This window comes from Myodes glareolus, chromosome 1 (assembly GCF_982192425.1).
Source record: "Myodes glareolus chromosome 1, mMyoGla1.1, whole genome shotgun sequence".
NCBI classification, from domain to species: domain Eukaryota; kingdom Metazoa; phylum Chordata; class Mammalia; order Rodentia; family Cricetidae; genus Myodes; species Myodes glareolus.
In genome coordinates this window covers 95,242,227-95,259,563 of record NC_142026.1, presented here as the reverse complement: position 1 = coordinate 95,259,563, position 17,337 = coordinate 95,242,227, and the positions used below count along the sequence as shown (strand labels likewise).

Genomic DNA, 17,337 nt, shown 5'->3' with positions numbered 1-17,337 from the left:
CTATCTATCTATCTATCTATCTATCTATCTATCTATCCATCCATCTATCCATCTATCTATCTATCATCTATCTATCTAATCTATCTTTAGTCTCACTGTGTATTCCTGGCTGGCCTAGAAGTTACTATGTAAACCAGACTGGCTGCAGACTCATAGAGATCTGCCTGCTTCTGCCTCCCGAGCGCTGGGATTAGAGGTGTGCATTACCATGCCTGGAATATTAATTTTTTTCTAAAAGAGTATTTTTGAGCCTTCACTGAGAAGACTGAGATAAATATGTCCATTTCTAGGGCTAACCATAGACTCTTTCACAGGGAGACTATGCATGTATTTTCCAAAGGGTAGATAGTTATTTCCGTGTGTGCATGTGTGTGCAGGCCAGAGGTTGACGTTGAGTGTCTTGCTGGACTGGCTTGCTCTAAACCTTATTTTTTGAGATAGGTTCTCTCACTGAACCTGGTGCTCACTGATTTGGCTAGAGTGTCTTGCAGCAAACTCTGGGGACCTTCCTGCCTCAACCCACGACCTCCTGCAGGTATTATAAACACATGCCACCTCATCTGGCTTTTTAGAAACGTGGGTTCTGAGGATTAAACCCAGGTCCTTATGATTTTGAGGCAAGCATTGTACTGACTGAGCCATCACACCAGCGCTGTAATCTGCTTATTATCCTTCAAGTTCTAACTTGAGAAATCATACCTTACAATGTAGTTACCCTCATAGCTGCTTTTCTACTGATGTGAAGAGACATCATGACCATGGCAATTTATAGAGAGTATATTAGGGGCTCATAGTTAAGTTTCGAATCCAGGATCATCATGGTGGCGAGTATGGTAGCAGGCAGGCATGATGCTGTAGCAGCTAAGAGATCACATTCTTGTCTGCAATGAGGACACAGAGCTCTGGCTCATGAAACTTCAAAGCCCACCTGCAGGGACATGCTTCTACTAATGAGTCCACACCTCATTAATCTAATCTAATCTAATCTAATCTAATCTAATCTCCCAAACAGTTTCAGCAGCTTGGATGAGTCTCTGGGGGTCATTCTCATTCAAACTACCACACTTAGAAAAGTATTTTCAAACTTTCCTTCAATAAACATTACAGCTGTAGTTTGACTCTCAGGTCTATAATCCCTCCAGAGGTTACTTTATGTGAAGAATGAGGGAGGAGATCAAAGTATTTTTTTCCTCCTTTCAGTCCTGACTGGAAAGTTCTGTTGTCTTCTGTACCGATGTGATAAGGGACCTTCTTTGGATGCTGTTCTCTATTTACAACACTTTATACACAGAGTGAATAGCTCTTCCCGACATCCTTGGGGCCAGGAAGATTACCCAGATTTTAGAATTTTTCAGTTTTGAGAATATTTGAGTATATTTTACTCAAGCACCCATCATCTGAAAATGTCAGAATTTAAAGTTTCTAAATACTGAACAACATTATACTGGTGTTAGAAAAATTCCAGACGCCGGCCAAGTGTGGTGGCACAACCATAACCTCTCGTAATTCAAAGGCCGAAGCTAGAGCACGTCAAGCTTGAGGCAAGCCTGTGCTACACAGTGAGGCTCAGACTTCAAAAGCACAGCATCCAGAGTCTGGAACTACTAGAATTCTGGGTTAGGTATGCTCACTTGGTACCCAGGCATGAGTACTAGAATAAAAAGTTAGTAAAGCTTTATAATATGGCTAAAATTTTCCCTTCCTTAGTCTTGTGAGTGTTGAGCTTTCTCATGGCAGAAAACCTGCCCAAGTCCTCCCAGGACTTCACATAGTATTGTATCGATCTTGTAAATAAACTCTAACACACCCTATTAAGTATATCACTGCCATTATGTAGGTCTGTATTTAAAATCCTGAATAGAAGCTCACTGAATTTTTACAGAAGGCGGTCTTACTTCCTACAGTGGTTCATTTTGTTGTCTGTGTAGATAATTTGTCTCTCTCTACAGCTGTGGCTAGGACTGTTGTAAAGAACAGCTGCTAGCTTTTGAATGCCAGTTTAGCTCCAGCACTCTGACTGAACTTTCCTATCAATTTTGATATCTTAATTCTTTATATCGTGATGGTCATATAACTATAAAATACGACAATTTGCTAAATTGCCTTTTAATTTTGTTCTACATTTTTTCTCTTTTCTCACAGCCAGTTCTGTTACATGGTGGAATCAAGAGGTATCCTTGTCTAGCTCAGAACTTGGAAGGAGACCCTACTGGGACCTGCTCAGGTCTCCATGTAAAATATATATATATATATATATATATATATATATATACACACACACACACACGTATGCACTGTCTCTCTTTCTTCATTTTCTTTAAATATATTATATTACATTTGTACTATGGATTTAGTGGACAGGCTTTCCCTAATTAAATGACAGTAAGTTCTTTTTTATTTGTTAAAAATGTTCACTATTAAATTATTTTTTTTAACTTAAATTTAAAGACACAATATTCTAAAAAGTATGCAATTTCTTTTAAATTTGTTTTTGGTTAAATGAAGAAACAAATTAGGACAGTAAGAAAGGAAGCCGCAGGAGAGAGCTCCTCACCCCTTAAACACAAGGCTGGCTGCATGGCACCAATAGTCTCCAAGTAATTCCTAGTTTCAACAACGGACTTCTGACCAGCTGATTGTTTTTGGTTTATAAGGTAAAGAAAATTATTCCCTGTCTACTCTGCCTTGCTAGTCACAAACATCTGCCGCTTCTGCTCATCTGTCACCCAGCTCTAACAGGAGTGGATAATCCGCTGATGTACCAGATTACAGAATCACAAGTTCTGTGTAAAAGCTTGCCAAGTTCCATTTGAGATGTCCTTGGTCCTTATGCTTTCTGCCACGAATCGAGAGAGATAAAAGTGATCCTCAAATTCCAGATGGACTCCACTCAGATTGGAAAGCCTTGCAAACCATCACAGAAATTGTGTGCGAACAACGAACTCCATTGCAGAACGCGCTACCGCAGTACCAGCCCGTGCTCCAGGTCGCGGCATCTGCTTTGAAATGACCCTGCTTTTAACCAACTTTATTTTTGAAAAGTTGTTTAGACTGAATAAAGTCATCACAGACAGAGAATTCGATCCTTCTGTAGGTAGTTTTGAACTTTCTGAATACAAAGAGAGTCTCTCATGGAGTACATGCTTGACATTTGGTGGAAAAACTACATTTAACAACCGCAACAGACTGCAGCAACAGGACTGAATCGGTCAGGAGGTTCAGGTTTATGTCAAAAGATATTTGTGAAAAGGCAATTTACTTTTAAATCTAGGCAGAGAGAGACAAGACAGATCATATTTTTTTCCTTTTGGTATTTTGCCCTCGAGGATTTCACACATGTGTACTATGGATCTGGATAATAGTCACCTCCTTATCCCTCTCCCTCTCTGCTGGCCCCTGAACTCCCCCTTCCCATAAAGTCCCCTTCGACTTTCATGTCTTCTTGAAAAATGACCCACCGAGTTTAATTAGGGCTGCTTGCATGAGCAAGAGTGTGGGTTTGTTCACTGGAACATGGGCAACACTGGAAATAACAACTCCTCTTCTCTTACAGCCTATAGCTCCGCAGTTGTTGGAGGGGGGACCTTATGCAGCTCTCTCTATCCACAATATAATGATGACGGCACATACTTGGTTCTTAAAAGCAGACAATACAACTAAGTTGGCTACAGATATCTGCTTAGGCAGAAGCTATTAAATAACAGTTATTCAAACGAACTACAGAAACATTCAATCAAACCAGAACAATTTTTTTGCGTGTGTGGGGGGACAGGGTCTTAGGAAGCCAAGGCTAGTCCCTGAGATCCTGATCCTCTTGTTCCATTTATCATTTGGTGGGACTGTAGTCTATGCCACCATTCCCAGTTCACTCTAAAGTCAGGAAGCCTAAGGAGACTTCAGCTTTCAGTCACCTAAGAAATGGACAGACAGGATCCTTACCTCATATTTTCCTCTCTTCTCCAGAGGCTCTGCTTCCTCAGCCTTCTCCACGTCCTGCCCCCGAAGCTCCTCGAGAATGAGGACTGTGTCCCAGTTACTATAGTGATGGGCTGGGAAAATATCTGAGTGCATGCTGTCACCAAAGTAAACAACCTATGATTCAGGAGGAAAATTCTGAATGAGGCATGGGTGTGAGAGTGGTGACCACTGCACAGGAAATAGAAAAAATGCCCCCAACAAGCATTTGGGTACGAGAACCAGAAATGGCACAAGCAACATAAACTTCGGATGACCTGTTATTTGTCCTGTCTGAGTCACAGCTTTGTTGAAGATGGAAGGAAGGTGGTGTGGAACAATGGTTTATAGTCTCTCAATTATATTTTAAATAAATGCTGATTAGCCAGTAGCCAGGCAGGAAGTATAGGTGGGACAACCAGACAGGAAGTATAGGTGGGTCAATGAGAACAGGAGAATTCTGGGAAGAAGGAAGCCCATTCCTCTGCAGTCCTTGCCCAGCCACAGAAGAAACAAGATGTGACTGCCCTGTTGAAAAAGGTACTGAGCCACGTGGCTAACATAGACAAGAATAATGGGCTAATATAAGTTATAAGAGTTAATAAGAAGCCTGAGCTAATGGGACAACCAGTTTATAACTAATGTAGTCCTCTGTGTGATTTTTTGGGGGCTATACGATTGTGGGAACTGGGCAGGACAGAAAACTCAGTCAACAGGAAGGTAACAATTTTATTTCATTTTCCTAATGAAGAAGTGAGTCTGTGTATTTTCACACATCTGTAATTAAATCTGCCCCTATAACTAAAACTGACAACTTATAGGAACTGCCTATATTAAGAACACTCCTTGGATCTGCTTACCCAAAACCCTGGGTGCCCTGGATCTGCTCAAACAGAACTCAGGGATGTATAGCTCCAGCATGTAAAGTTGAAAGTTCCCCAGGCATTCTGAGGCAAAGCCCTACTGATCCAGACCACAGCCCTCCCTCAATCCAAAAAAAAGATTGTGTCAGGTTAAGGGGTAAGAATCAGAGGCTCCTCATCCAGGTCCCTTGTCCACTGAATCCCTGATCCATTCTCTATCCAATGATTTCTCCTGCTCCTTATGGTATACATCATGTAAAGGAAAGGACTGTGGGTAAACATGTACCAATGTCCAATGTTGACAATGTGATCAAGGGATCAAATGCAAGCAATTCTTTAAGGGAAAGCTGCTAAGTCACTGTCATTTCAGTCACTGCCTGTTTTGTGTATAAAATATTGTTTGATTAGCTGTTATCAGAAAGCCATTTCTCAGGCATCTCATGTCTGAGTCATGTACTTCCTACATAGATGGCCCCTTGGGAATCCTTGCTTTTCTGACACAGATAATGACCGGATATCTACCAAAGTGTATCTAGTCAGAAGAGGAAGAAGAGATGCTCAGAGGCACCGAGATACTTAACTGTAACCATTTACAGCCATGAATCTCTTCATAATTATCACAGGCCATGAGAAGCAAGAGGCAACTAGTGTTCAGATGTCTACCCACCAGAGGTGTGGTTATATGATGGAGGATTAAGTCTGTCCAGACAAGGTCTGCAGTACCACTGACTCTGAAAGCTGTTGTTCACTTTTGCTGAAGCAGTTTGGTGTCTCCCCTATACCTACATCGTAGTGTGTAATCTCATGTGATGTGTATATGTAATCTCACGACTGCATATCAATCTTATGGGCACATATATCTGTAGGTAGTTATATAGACGGATTTTCATTTAGCTATTTAGTTCTGATATACGGAATATATACCGGGACTTGCTTCATAACTGAATCTATTTGTCCCACAAGGACTGTGGACATTTAAAAGCCAAGCTTCTTCTTTTGCTTATTGGATGACTTCCCCCACCCCATAAGACTTCCAATGAGAGAATTTGGTCACATAGCCAGAAACCTTGGTTCCCACAGCCATATCTCTGTTCTGTTCCTTAGATACATTAGAAGTCACCTCCCTGCAACTGTCGTCCATTTGGCAGGACATGCAGATAGGAAAGGAGTCCTTCATGTAGATCATGTTTGAGACCTTCAAAGATAAAGGGGCATCCAAGCTCAGAAAATTGCCTTTGTTCTGCATGTGTATCTAAACTGGAAGCTTTACAGAACAGGAAGAGAAGAGCAGGAGAAAAATAAAGAAACTGATGCAGAAAAGTACGTAGTGGAGAGTTCACTTCACCCTCAGATACTTCCAAGTCCTGCACTTGCTGTGAGTCTTCTTCTGAACCCTGAGGGGACACTGAGGCTGGCACTCAAAGGTCCCTGATATACAACCATTTGTATTGCATGTGGACATCAAGGACGCTGCTTCAATCAGAAATTACCTTGGGTTCAGGCTTGCCAGTCATTTTCTTCAGAAGCTCATAAAGGTGGGCAGCATTGCCTTGGGAGTACCAGCCAGGTTTATCCAAAGAGGGCAGCTCCTCTTGCTCCTCATCATTCTCTGTAAACATGGTTGACAAGCACTTTTTAGTTGGGCTACACCCAGGGCTATAGACCATGTACAGAAGGAAACCATGTGGGAAGGATGCATGCATTCAGTAAGCTCTGTGTGTGTGCTCACATTTGTTCATTTATTTATGCAGGGCATGGGTGCAGGCATGCGATGGTGCACATTTGGAGTCAGAGGACAAATCTCAGCAGTTGGTTCTGTCCTTCAACTACATGGATTCTACAGATTAAACTCAGGTTGTTGGGTACTCTATCTTGGCAGGAAGCACCCTTACCTGCTGAGTCATCTTGCTACCCTGCCTCTACATTAATAAGATGATTCCCTTACTGAGCATCATCAAGGAAACCCAATTAAACTCTGTCTTTCGGGAAGCAGAGGGGAGGGAACATACTTATATCGGTAGCCATTTAAATCCAGGCTTACAATTTGCACCCTATCTCAGCACTGAGAGCAGGAGGTAGACATGGGTTCCACCCCTAACTGCACTTGATACCTGCTTACAAAGGAAAAATGAGTAGTCTTTAATGGAATCTCATCGGGTATATTAAGCACACCAGGGTAAGCCCCAAGCCCAGGAGTAGTTGACCAACATAATGGTATTTAGGTATATGTCTTTTCTCTACCAAAAAACTTTTTTTGTCTTATTGATCTTTTTCTTGTATATTTTGGTGTGTAAAGTCTTTGTGTTTTTTTTTTCTGTTTGTTTTCTTATTCTTCGAGAGAAAGAAAGGGTATTGGAGTTACATAGGTGAAGAACTAGGGATGGTTTGGAAGAGGTTTAAAAGGAGGAAAAATGTGATCAGAAAATATTGTATAAGTGTTTTTAGTTAAAAATATTGCAGCCAGGCAGTGGTAGCACATGATTTTAATCCTAGCACTTGGGAGGCAAAGGCTGGTGGATCTCTGTGAGTTCAAGGTCTACCTGGCTTATAAAGGTAGTTCCAGATCAGCCAGGACTGTTACACAGAGAAATCCTGTCTCAAAAGCAAAACAAAATAAAATAGAACACAATTGCACCTTGGAGGATTCAATTACTTCACCTACTCCTAGCTTAGAGCAGGAAGAGGGAGTAGTGGAGGACCACCCGATAACAAAGCACGAGTGTCTGCTGGTCCAAACTGTCTTCTCCCTCCCACCATGCTACTCGGTCTCTGCCTTCTCCACAACTCTCCCTATCCTTTCCCCCTGATAAAACAGGGCTAGTGACATAAGTTAAGTGTATTTGACACTCTGGATTGTGCCTGCTATTATATGCCTTATACACTGGCTGGGAGCTGGAGATGACCTACCTGTTTAATAAAGTTTAATAAAAAGGTGCTATGCCATCAAAGACTCTGGTAGTCATTCGTACAGCTGTGGAAACTACATGGGAGGAAGTACCCCCTTTCCCAGGATTGCAATGAGTTTAGATTTCAAAACAGTTGACCTTTTATTTCTTTTGGTTTTTGTTACCTTTGACCTCTCTGCTGTGCCTCTAAGAATGGCCTCCATGAGACACAGCCACATGCTATATACAAATGGCCCTCGTTAGAGAATGAAATGGTCTCTACTAGGATCTGAGAAGGACAACTGAGGGGTCATAAAGGTTAAGGTGTTGTTAGCTTTGCTATAATATCATCCTTGGAACAGCGCAAGAGTTTACACAGAAGGGAAAAAGTAACATAAGTCAGGTATTAAAATCACATCTCTGTTATTGTACCTTAAGCTAAAATTTAATTTCTGCATATAAAAGTGTTAAGCAGGCTCCCTAAATGTGTGTTCAGCTTGTAATACGAATCACCTTATATGTGTATTTGTAGACTAAATGTAGGCCACTGCAGCTTAATCTTACAACAAGTGAAATATACATTACTATAATATGAGATAAATGTCTATCCAATCTAAGCTATTTTGAACACAGCTGAAAGTATAAATATAGATGATTAAAATTTCATATACAACTGGCAGCTTATGGTCAAAGACTCTTTAGCCCAGTCTTGCTGTGAGTCTAGAATCTGTTTTTTTTCTTTAATTTTTCTACACAACTCAGTGAAAATCCTACTTTCAAAAGAATAGTTTGAAGACCAGACCACCTAGCAGCTCAACATTCAAAAACGAAGAAGATTCAACCTGCTTCTTGGAGATATACACGGAAAGTGATCCATCTCTCATCTATTTTTATTTAGTACCAAATATCTTACTTTGTGTATAATGCAGGCTGTGGACAACTGGTAGATACAGAGATGTTTTTGAAAGTAGATTTAGATTTGATATGTAGATATTCACTTCTCAAAGTCAGTGGAATTTTTTCTGCTGTTTATGAAGTACAAAAACTCTATAGAATTAAGGCTTCTGAAATGTTGAGTGCTGTGTACATAGTTCAGTGGTAGAGAACTTGCTCAGCATGTATGAGGTTCTGGGTTTGATTTCTGACCCCCCAAAAAACTTTCTGATCCAAATGTAGAGACCCCGTAATCTAAAGAAAGTGAGGTAAGAAAATAATTGATTTCTGTTTCCAGTTAAGATTCTAATTCATTACATGGGGTATGTAGAATCTATCTGTAGCTTTTTCCTTGTAAGAGTGAAGGATTCAAATCACTATAAAAGTAGTGGGACAAAGACAATGAAAGTCAGAAGATCCTGATCAAGCATTATGCAGACATTAAGAGACCATGGATGCCAGCCTAGACTAGTATACCCAGCAAAACTTTCAATCGCCATAGAAGGACAAAAAAAGATATTCCATGATAAAACCACATTTAATCAATACCTAGCCACAAACCCAGCCCTACACAAAGTACTAGAAAGAAAACTCCAACCTAAAAAAGTTGTCTACATCAATAAAAACACAGACAATTGATGATCTCACAGCAGCAAATCCCAAAGAAGGGAAAAACACACAAATTAATATCACCAACAATAAAAACTAAATGAACAGGGGATAGCAATCACTGGTCATTAATATCCCTTAATATAAATGGACTCAACTCACTTATAAAAAGATACAGGCTAACAGACTGGATACAAAAACAGAATCCATCCTTCTGCTGCGTACAAAAAACACACCTCAACATCAAAGACAGATATTGCCTCAGAGTAAAGGGTTGGGAAAAATTTTTCCAATCAAATGGACCTAACAAACAAGCTGGTGTAGCTATCTTAATATATAAGTGTACAATGATCTGTACCCTGTCACTTGTATTTTAAATAAATGCTGATTTGCCAGTAGTCAGGCAGGAAGTATAGGTGAGGCGACCAGGCAAGAAGTAGAGGCAGGGCAAGGAGAAAAAGCGAATCCTGGGAAGAGAAAAGAAGCAATCTGCAGTTGTCACCCAGACACCGAGGAAGCCAGACACAAAGCAAGCAAGATGTGACTGCCCTGCCAAAAAAGGTACCAAGCTACATTGTTAAAACAGACAAGAATAATGGGCTAATATAAGATATTAGAAAGAGTCAATAAGAAGCCTGAGCTAATAGGCCAACCAGTTTATGATTAATGTAAACCTCTGTGTATTTCTTTGAGACTTAAGGACTGCGGGACCTGGTGGGACAGAAACCTCGATCAACATCTAACAAAATAGACTTCAAAACAAAATCAATCAACAGAGACAAAGAAGGACATTTCATATTAGTCACAGGAAAAATCCATCTAGAGGAAATCTCAATACTGAACATCTATGCCCCAAATACAAGGACACCCTCATATGTAAAAGAAACACTTCTAAAGCTTAAATCATACATTAAACCCCATATACTAATAGTGGGAGACTTCAACACTCCACTGGAAAAGTCAGTCAGACAAAAAATGAACAGAGAAATAAGGGAACTAACAGATGTAAGGACTCAAATGGACTTAACAGACATCTATGGAATATTCCATCCAAACATAGAAGAATAACTTCTCAGCACCTCATGGAACCTTCTCAAAGATTGACCACATACTCTATAACAAAACAAACCTAAAAAGATACAAAAAAATTGGAATAATCCCATGTATCTTATTGGATCACAATGACTTAAAACTAGAATTCAACAGCAATGCTAATTCCATAAAGCCCACAAACACATGGAAATTAAACAATGCTCACCTGAATAATAAATGGGTCAAGGAAGAAATAAAGGGAGAAATTAAAGACTTCCTAAAATTCAATGAAAATGACCACACAACATACCCAAATTTATGGGACACAACGAAAGCAGTGTTAAGAGGAAAGTTCATAGCATTAAATGCCTACATAAAGAAGCTGGAAAAATCCTACACTAGTGAGTTAACAGAACATTTGAAAACTTTAACAAAAAGAAGCAAACTCACCCAAGAGAATTAGATGGCAGGAAATAATCAAATTGAGAGCTGAAATCAACAAAATAGAAACAAAACAATACAAAAACTCAATGAGACAAAGAGTTGGTTCTTTGAGAAAATCAACAAAATAGACAAACCTTTATTCAAACTAACCAAAAGGCATAGAGGGAATATCCAAATTAACAAAATCAGAAATAAAAAGAGGGACATAACAACAGACACAGAGGAAATCCAGAGAATCATCAGGTCATATTTTGAAAACCTGTACTCCACAAAATTGGAAAACTTAAAGGAAATGAACAACTTTCTGGATAAATATCACTTACCAAAATTAAATCAAGACCAGATAAGCAAATTAAACAGACTTACAGCTGCTGAAGAAATAGAAACAGTCATCAAACGTTTCCCAACCAAAAGAAGTCCAGGACCAGATGATTTCAGCTCAGAATTCAACAAGATTTTCAAAGAAGAACTAATATCAATATTCCTAAAATTGTTCCATAATAGAATGTGGAGGGCCGGACCACATTCTCCATTGCTTCAAGGAACAAAGGTAGAGATTGACCTCTGTGACCCCAAGGTGTGGCGATACACGCCTTTAGTCCTGATGCCTGGGCGGCAGAGGCAGATTGACCTCTGTGACCTCAAGGCGTGGTAGTACACGCCTTTGGACCCAATGCCTGGGAAGCAGAGACAGGCAGACCTCTATGAGTTCAAGGTGATGTAGCACACGCCTTTAATCCCAGCGCACGTGCTTGGTAACTCTCTACCGCTGCGTCCCTGCCTACTCCCGAGGCATCATCTGGGATAATGGGCAGTGGACCAATCCAAGAGTGACACGTCAGAAGCGAGGACTGTTTCCTTTATAAGGGCTGGGTTCCCCTCATTCTGGGTCTCCGCCATGTAAGCTTATACTCTCCCTCTCAAGACGCATAAAGCTTTACTGCAGAAGAATCCTAAGTGTCCCGCGTCATTCTTGCTGGCGAGGCCGAGCGCAGGGCAACTGGTGCTCGAAACCCCGGGACGCCGGGGGACCCTGACAACTGTTCGCACCGCCGGAGACCCCTTGGACACAAGGAGGATTCAGAACTGCAGGGTGTTTGCTCAGAGAGGTATGACTATTCCTGGACTTTTTGATTTTGGGCTTGACTTGTCTCCACCTTGGAAAGATTTTGTAGAGGCCTTGGTACTTCTTAGCAGCTCTCTTATCACTTTGAAATTGCTTAGAAGATAAATCCTGCCAGGCTGTTGTTGCAGACGAAGAAAATGTATTGGAGGAAGTCCAGGATAGCATATCAGAAACTGAGTGCAGTGAGAGGTTAGGCGCGCCTGTAAGAAAAAGAAAATAGGAAAAAGGACTCCCCGGTGGTTCAAAGAATGGGGGAGACTGAAAAGGAAATAAGAAAAAAGGACCCCCCGGTGGTTCTAAGAATGGGGGAGACTGACCTACAAGGTCAAAAGCTTTATGTTATGTTGTTTGTGTTGTCTTTTGTGTACCGGACAGGAGAAAGATATTTGAATTTGCCTAAGGATATGATGTTTTGGAAAAGAGGTTCTGTTTTCATCTCCACAGAAAATGAGAGCCTAAGGGTGTACTTGAGATTTATGTGGTTTGAATCACCGAGACCTCCTGAAATGTTGTAGTGTATACCCCCAAAATGCAACGGCCCAATTCAGCAGGAAGTAGTCAGAGAGAGACTAACGACGCCCATATTCCCTAAAAGATTGTTTAAATGAGGTCCTTACAGTGGTTTCAGAGCAGCAAGCCTGCTACTGAGTTCTGCTTTACTCCGTGCACCGAGTTTGGACTCAGAATGAATGCAGCTGCGGCTGGAGGGTGGTTGGAGCGGAGCTTTGCTGGATGGCTATGGTGGGGGGCACGTCGCACCGGCTCAGTCGGTGCCTGGCCTGGAGGGTGTCAAAGCAGTACTGAGAATGAGAGAGGTGCCACAAGCTGCCAGGCCAGAAGGCTTGCAATGTGCCTGAAACTGTGAGGGGCTCTGAGGCTGGAGTGGCTTCTGATCCACTTGGCTGAGCTGAGCTGTGCTGATCCTAGGTAACAAAGGTGGACCAATAACCTGGGGCAACGGGTGGGGCAAACAATGCTGGCTACTAGCCCGAGAGATTTTCCATCTGAATAAGGAACTGAAGAGATAGCATAGGGGCTAAGAATGCTGCCTGCTCTTCCAAGGGTTGTGAGTTCAATTCCCCAGTGACCACATGGCAGCTTATAACTATTTGGTTTTAAATCTAATGTTTCAGGATCCACAGGGAGGTAGATGCAAAAAGCCCTTAGATTTTTAAGGTGATTGGGTCATTGGCTAAATCTGTGACTGTGGCAAAAAAGCCCATAGTTTCCAACATGCCTCTGGTAGACTTCTTGATGCAGCTGGAGAATTGCGCCCCTGCGATCCCAGATACAATGACTAATTATTAAGCAATTGTCTAGTTATCTTGTAAAAAATTAAACTAAAAAACTTAATGAGAAAATAGCAAGGATGACCTTCTAAACAGTGACAAGGGCATGGCCTATACTGATACCAGTTCTTCTTAAAAACAAAAAAAAGGGGGAATATTGACAGAGTTGCCCCCAACGCCAAAAATGGCCATTGCCATGGCTCTGTTCACCATAAATTTTTTAAATTTGGATGATAATGGCCAAAATGCTGCAACACGACATTGTTCGGATCCGCAGCGGCCCAAAGATTTGGTTAAGTGGAAAGATGTGCTTTCTAATGAATGGAAAGGCCCGGATCCCATTTTATTGAGATCCAGGGGAGCTGTTTGTGTCTTCCCACAGGATCAAGAAAGCCCATTCTGGCTGCCAGAGCGATTGACCCGAACAGTGAAGAGTGATCCACAACACACGGATTCGCCTGAGGACCTGGCTGCTGTTCCTCCTGCCATTTTGCGGATGGATGACAGAGCACCGATGGAGGACACTCTCAGCCTTCCTGAAGCTGTTACCAGTCAGCCATAGGATGGCGGTGTCTCCTCGATTTTTTACAACCAATAAGACTCTGGGCCCCCTCCCTACCGTCCTAGAGATGATTTATAAGCTTGGCCGTAGGACTCCAGTCCTGGGCCGTGTCTCTCATTCCCCTACTTCAAAGAATGAGTGGGGGTGGAAATGTTTTGGAACAGTCCTATGCTATGGATTAGTGTTTCTCCTCTGGATGGTCTGCTGACTCAAATCCCAAAATCGTAGGGACAAAGTGGTTATTGCACAAGCGTTGGCTGCCCTGAAACAGGGGCCTCTACCGATGTGTGGTTATCTATGCTGAAGCAGTAAGGTTTATGCCAACCAGCTCCTGCACCCCTAGGACAATGGTCCATTGCACAGGGTGGAGTGCTTGGCTTAGTTAGCCCTGAAGGTTGTCGAGCTGAAGAGCATCGCACAGAGAATGGCCCTCTCTGAGAGATATGTCGTCCTGCATAAGGGTTTCCTGTCGTATATTCCCTTTCCCAGAAAAATGGCAGAGGGCAGGCCGGATAGGTTCCAGGTGTCATGAACCTAGGGGCAGATTCCGTGCAAGCCCATCGTAATGTTTTCGCTCTGGGAAGTGCGGCCTCTATCTTTGCCTTCTGAGGGAGTTGCCTTTCTGCAAAGAAGTAAAAAAAGGGGGATATGTGGAGGGCCGGACCACATTCTCCATTGCTTCAAGGAACAAAGGTAGAGATTGACCTCTGTGACCCCAAGGTGTGGCGATACACGCCTTTAGTCCTGATGCCTGGGCGGCAGAGGCAGATTGACCTCTGTGACCTCAAGGCGTGGTAGTACACGCCTTTGGACCCAATGCCTGGGAAGCAGAGACAGGCAGACCTCTATGAGTTCAAGGTGATGTAGCACACGCCTTTAATCCCAGCGCACGTGCTTGGTAACTCTCTACCGCTGCGTCCCTGCCTACTCCCGAGGCATCATCTGGGATAATGGGCAGTGGACCAATCCAAGAGTGACACGTCAGAAGCGAGGACTGTTTCCTTTATAAGGGCTGGGTTCCCCTCATTCTGGGTCTCTGCCATGTAAGCTTATGCTCTCCCTCTCAAGACGCATAAAGCTTTACTGCAGAAGAATCCTAAGTGTCCCGCGTCGTTCTTGCTGGCGAGGCCGAGCGCGGGGCAATAGAAACAGAAGGAACATTGCCAAACTCTTTTAATGATGCGACAATTACCCTGATACCCAAACTACATAAAGACATTACTAAGAAAGAGAATTACAGACCAATCTCATTCATGAACATTGATGCAAAAATACTAAATAAAATACTGGCAAACTGAATCCAAGAACACATCAGAATGATCATCTACCATGATCAAGTCAGCTTTATCCCAGAAATGCAGGAATGGTTCAACATACGAAAATCTGTCAACATAATCCACCATATAAATAAACTGAAAAATGAAAACCACATGATCATCTCATTAGATGTTGAAAAAGCTTTCAACAAAATACACCATCTTTTCAGGATAAAGGTCTTGGAGAGAGCAGGGATACAAGGAATATACATAAACATAATGAAGGCATTATACAGCAAACCAACAGTCAACATCAAGCTAAATGGAGAGAAACTCCCAGCGATCCCACTAAAATCAGGAACAAAACAAGGTTGCCCACTCTCTCCATATCTATTCAATATAGTTCTTGAGGTCCTAGCTAGAGCAATAAGAAAACAAAAGGAGATCAAGGGGATATAAATCAGAAAAGAAGAAGTCAAACTCTTACTATTTGCTGATGATATAATAGTTTACATAAGCGACCCCAAAAATTCTACCAAGAAACTTCTACAACTCATAAACACTTTCAGTAATGTAGCAGGATACAAGATTAACTAAGAAAAAGAAAATCAGTAGCCATCCTGTACACAGCTGATAAATGGGTTGAGAAAGAAATCAAAGAAACATTCCTAACACATCACCCTTCACAATAGCCACAAATAGCATAAAATATCTCAAAGTAACTTTAACCAAACAAGTGGAAGATTTGTATGGCAAGAACCTTAAATCTTTGAAGAAAGAAATTGAAGAAGATACCAGAAAGTGGAAAGATCTCCTATGCTCTTGAGTAGGTAGAATTAACATAGTAAAAATGGCAATCTTCTCAAAATCAATCTACAGATTCAATGCAATGCCCATCAAAATCCCAGCAAAATTCTTCACAGACCTCAAAAGAACTGTACTCAACTTCATATGGAAAAGCAAAAAACCCAGGATAGCCAGAACAGTACTGTACAATAAAAGAACTTCTGCAGGTATCACAATCCCTGACATGAAACTCTACTACAGAGCTACAGTACTGAAAACAGCCTGGTATTGGCATAAAAATACAGGAGGACCAATGTAACTGAGTCTAAGACCTGATTTTTGACAAAAACCAAAAAATATTAAATGGAAAAAAACATTTAACAAATGGTGCTGGCATAACTGGATATCAATATGTAGAATGAAAATAGACCCATATCTATCACCATGCACAAAACTCAAGTCCAAATGGATCAAAGACCTCAACATAAAGCCAGCCACACTGAACGTTATCGAAGAGAAAGTGGGAAGTACATCTGAACACATTGGCACAGGAGACCACTTTCTAAATATAACCCCAGTTGCACAGACTCTGGGAGAAACAATTAATAAATGGGACCACCTGAAACTGAGAAACTTCCGTAAAGCAAAAGACACAGTCAACAAGACAAAACAACAAGGCTTCACCGGACCCACCGAACCAGTCTCCATTTTAACAAGAGCCATAGGTGGTTCTGTGTATACATTAGTCTCAGAAGCAGGGACAGAGAGAACAGTCAGGACAAAGACATGGATGACAAGTAAAAGGCCATGTTCCTGCAGAGATACTATAACCAATACATATTAGGGAAGAGAAAGAGAACTTACTAGCCAAAGGATGCTTATATGAAGTGGGGATCTACATGACTGTACGAATGAGATTAAATACTGTGCCTGCCAATAAGTGAGGAACTGGAAAGATACTGACCTGCTTAACAACAAACAACAAATTGACGCCAGTGTGATCAACAAGCCCTAGAAGAGCTGGAAGGAGAGCGGCGGGGCGAGAGGTTACATAAGGATTGCATGGTGATGGGAAAGGGTGAAGACAGGGGGCTCTGGCTCTCTGGCAGTTTCACGGTTAAGTCAGCATGGCAATCACACAAGGTAATTCACAGCATGCTTGGTTGTCTTTGTTTTCTAGCTGGAAGGAAAATAGATGTTGAAAACAGCAGTGTTGTGCAGGGAAAAATACCTTGTGAGAATCAGGAAAGGAGACTCAGCTAGGGAAAGATGGGGGAGTCCACATGTTGACAACAGTTGAGGCCAAGGGACCAGAGATGTATGCTGAATTTCCAGAATGCGGAGAGGAGTGAGTTGGCAGTGTAGTCGCCAGACAGGAGCTGGGTTTATGTGACATTTCTAATCTTGTAAGGCAGAGATTCTCCTTCCCTCCTGAAAACCCTAGCACTGGTAAGGGCTGGGGTCTCCCTTTGTGCAGTGCAGAAAAGGATGCTAGAAAGAGGCAGATTCTGCCTACATGATGATTCTCTCACCCCCACACTTTTCTTAAGGTCAGCAGGGATCAGGCTGAAAGAGTTGCTGGGCCCCCATTGGCTGCA

At 41.9% G+C, this 17,337-nt stretch overlaps 1 protein-coding gene across 3 annotated transcripts in view; it reads right to left on the bottom strand.

Moving 5' to 3' along the window:
- The window catches only part of Nt5dc1 (5'-nucleotidase domain containing 1), a 116,526-nt gene that overhangs the window by 7,275 nt on the left and 91,914 nt on the right, over positions 1–17,337 (bottom strand). For all 3 annotated transcript variants that reach the window (XM_048425152.3, XM_048425153.3, XM_085690244.2), the window contains exons 9-10: positions 6,308–6,426; positions 3,940–4,092 (exon numbers count right to left, since the gene is read on the bottom strand). In XM_048425152.3, coding sequence (XP_048281109.1) covers positions 3,940–4,092; positions 6,308–6,426 — 272 coding nt within the window. The remainder of the gene's footprint in view (positions 1–3,939; positions 4,093–6,307; positions 6,427–17,337) is intronic.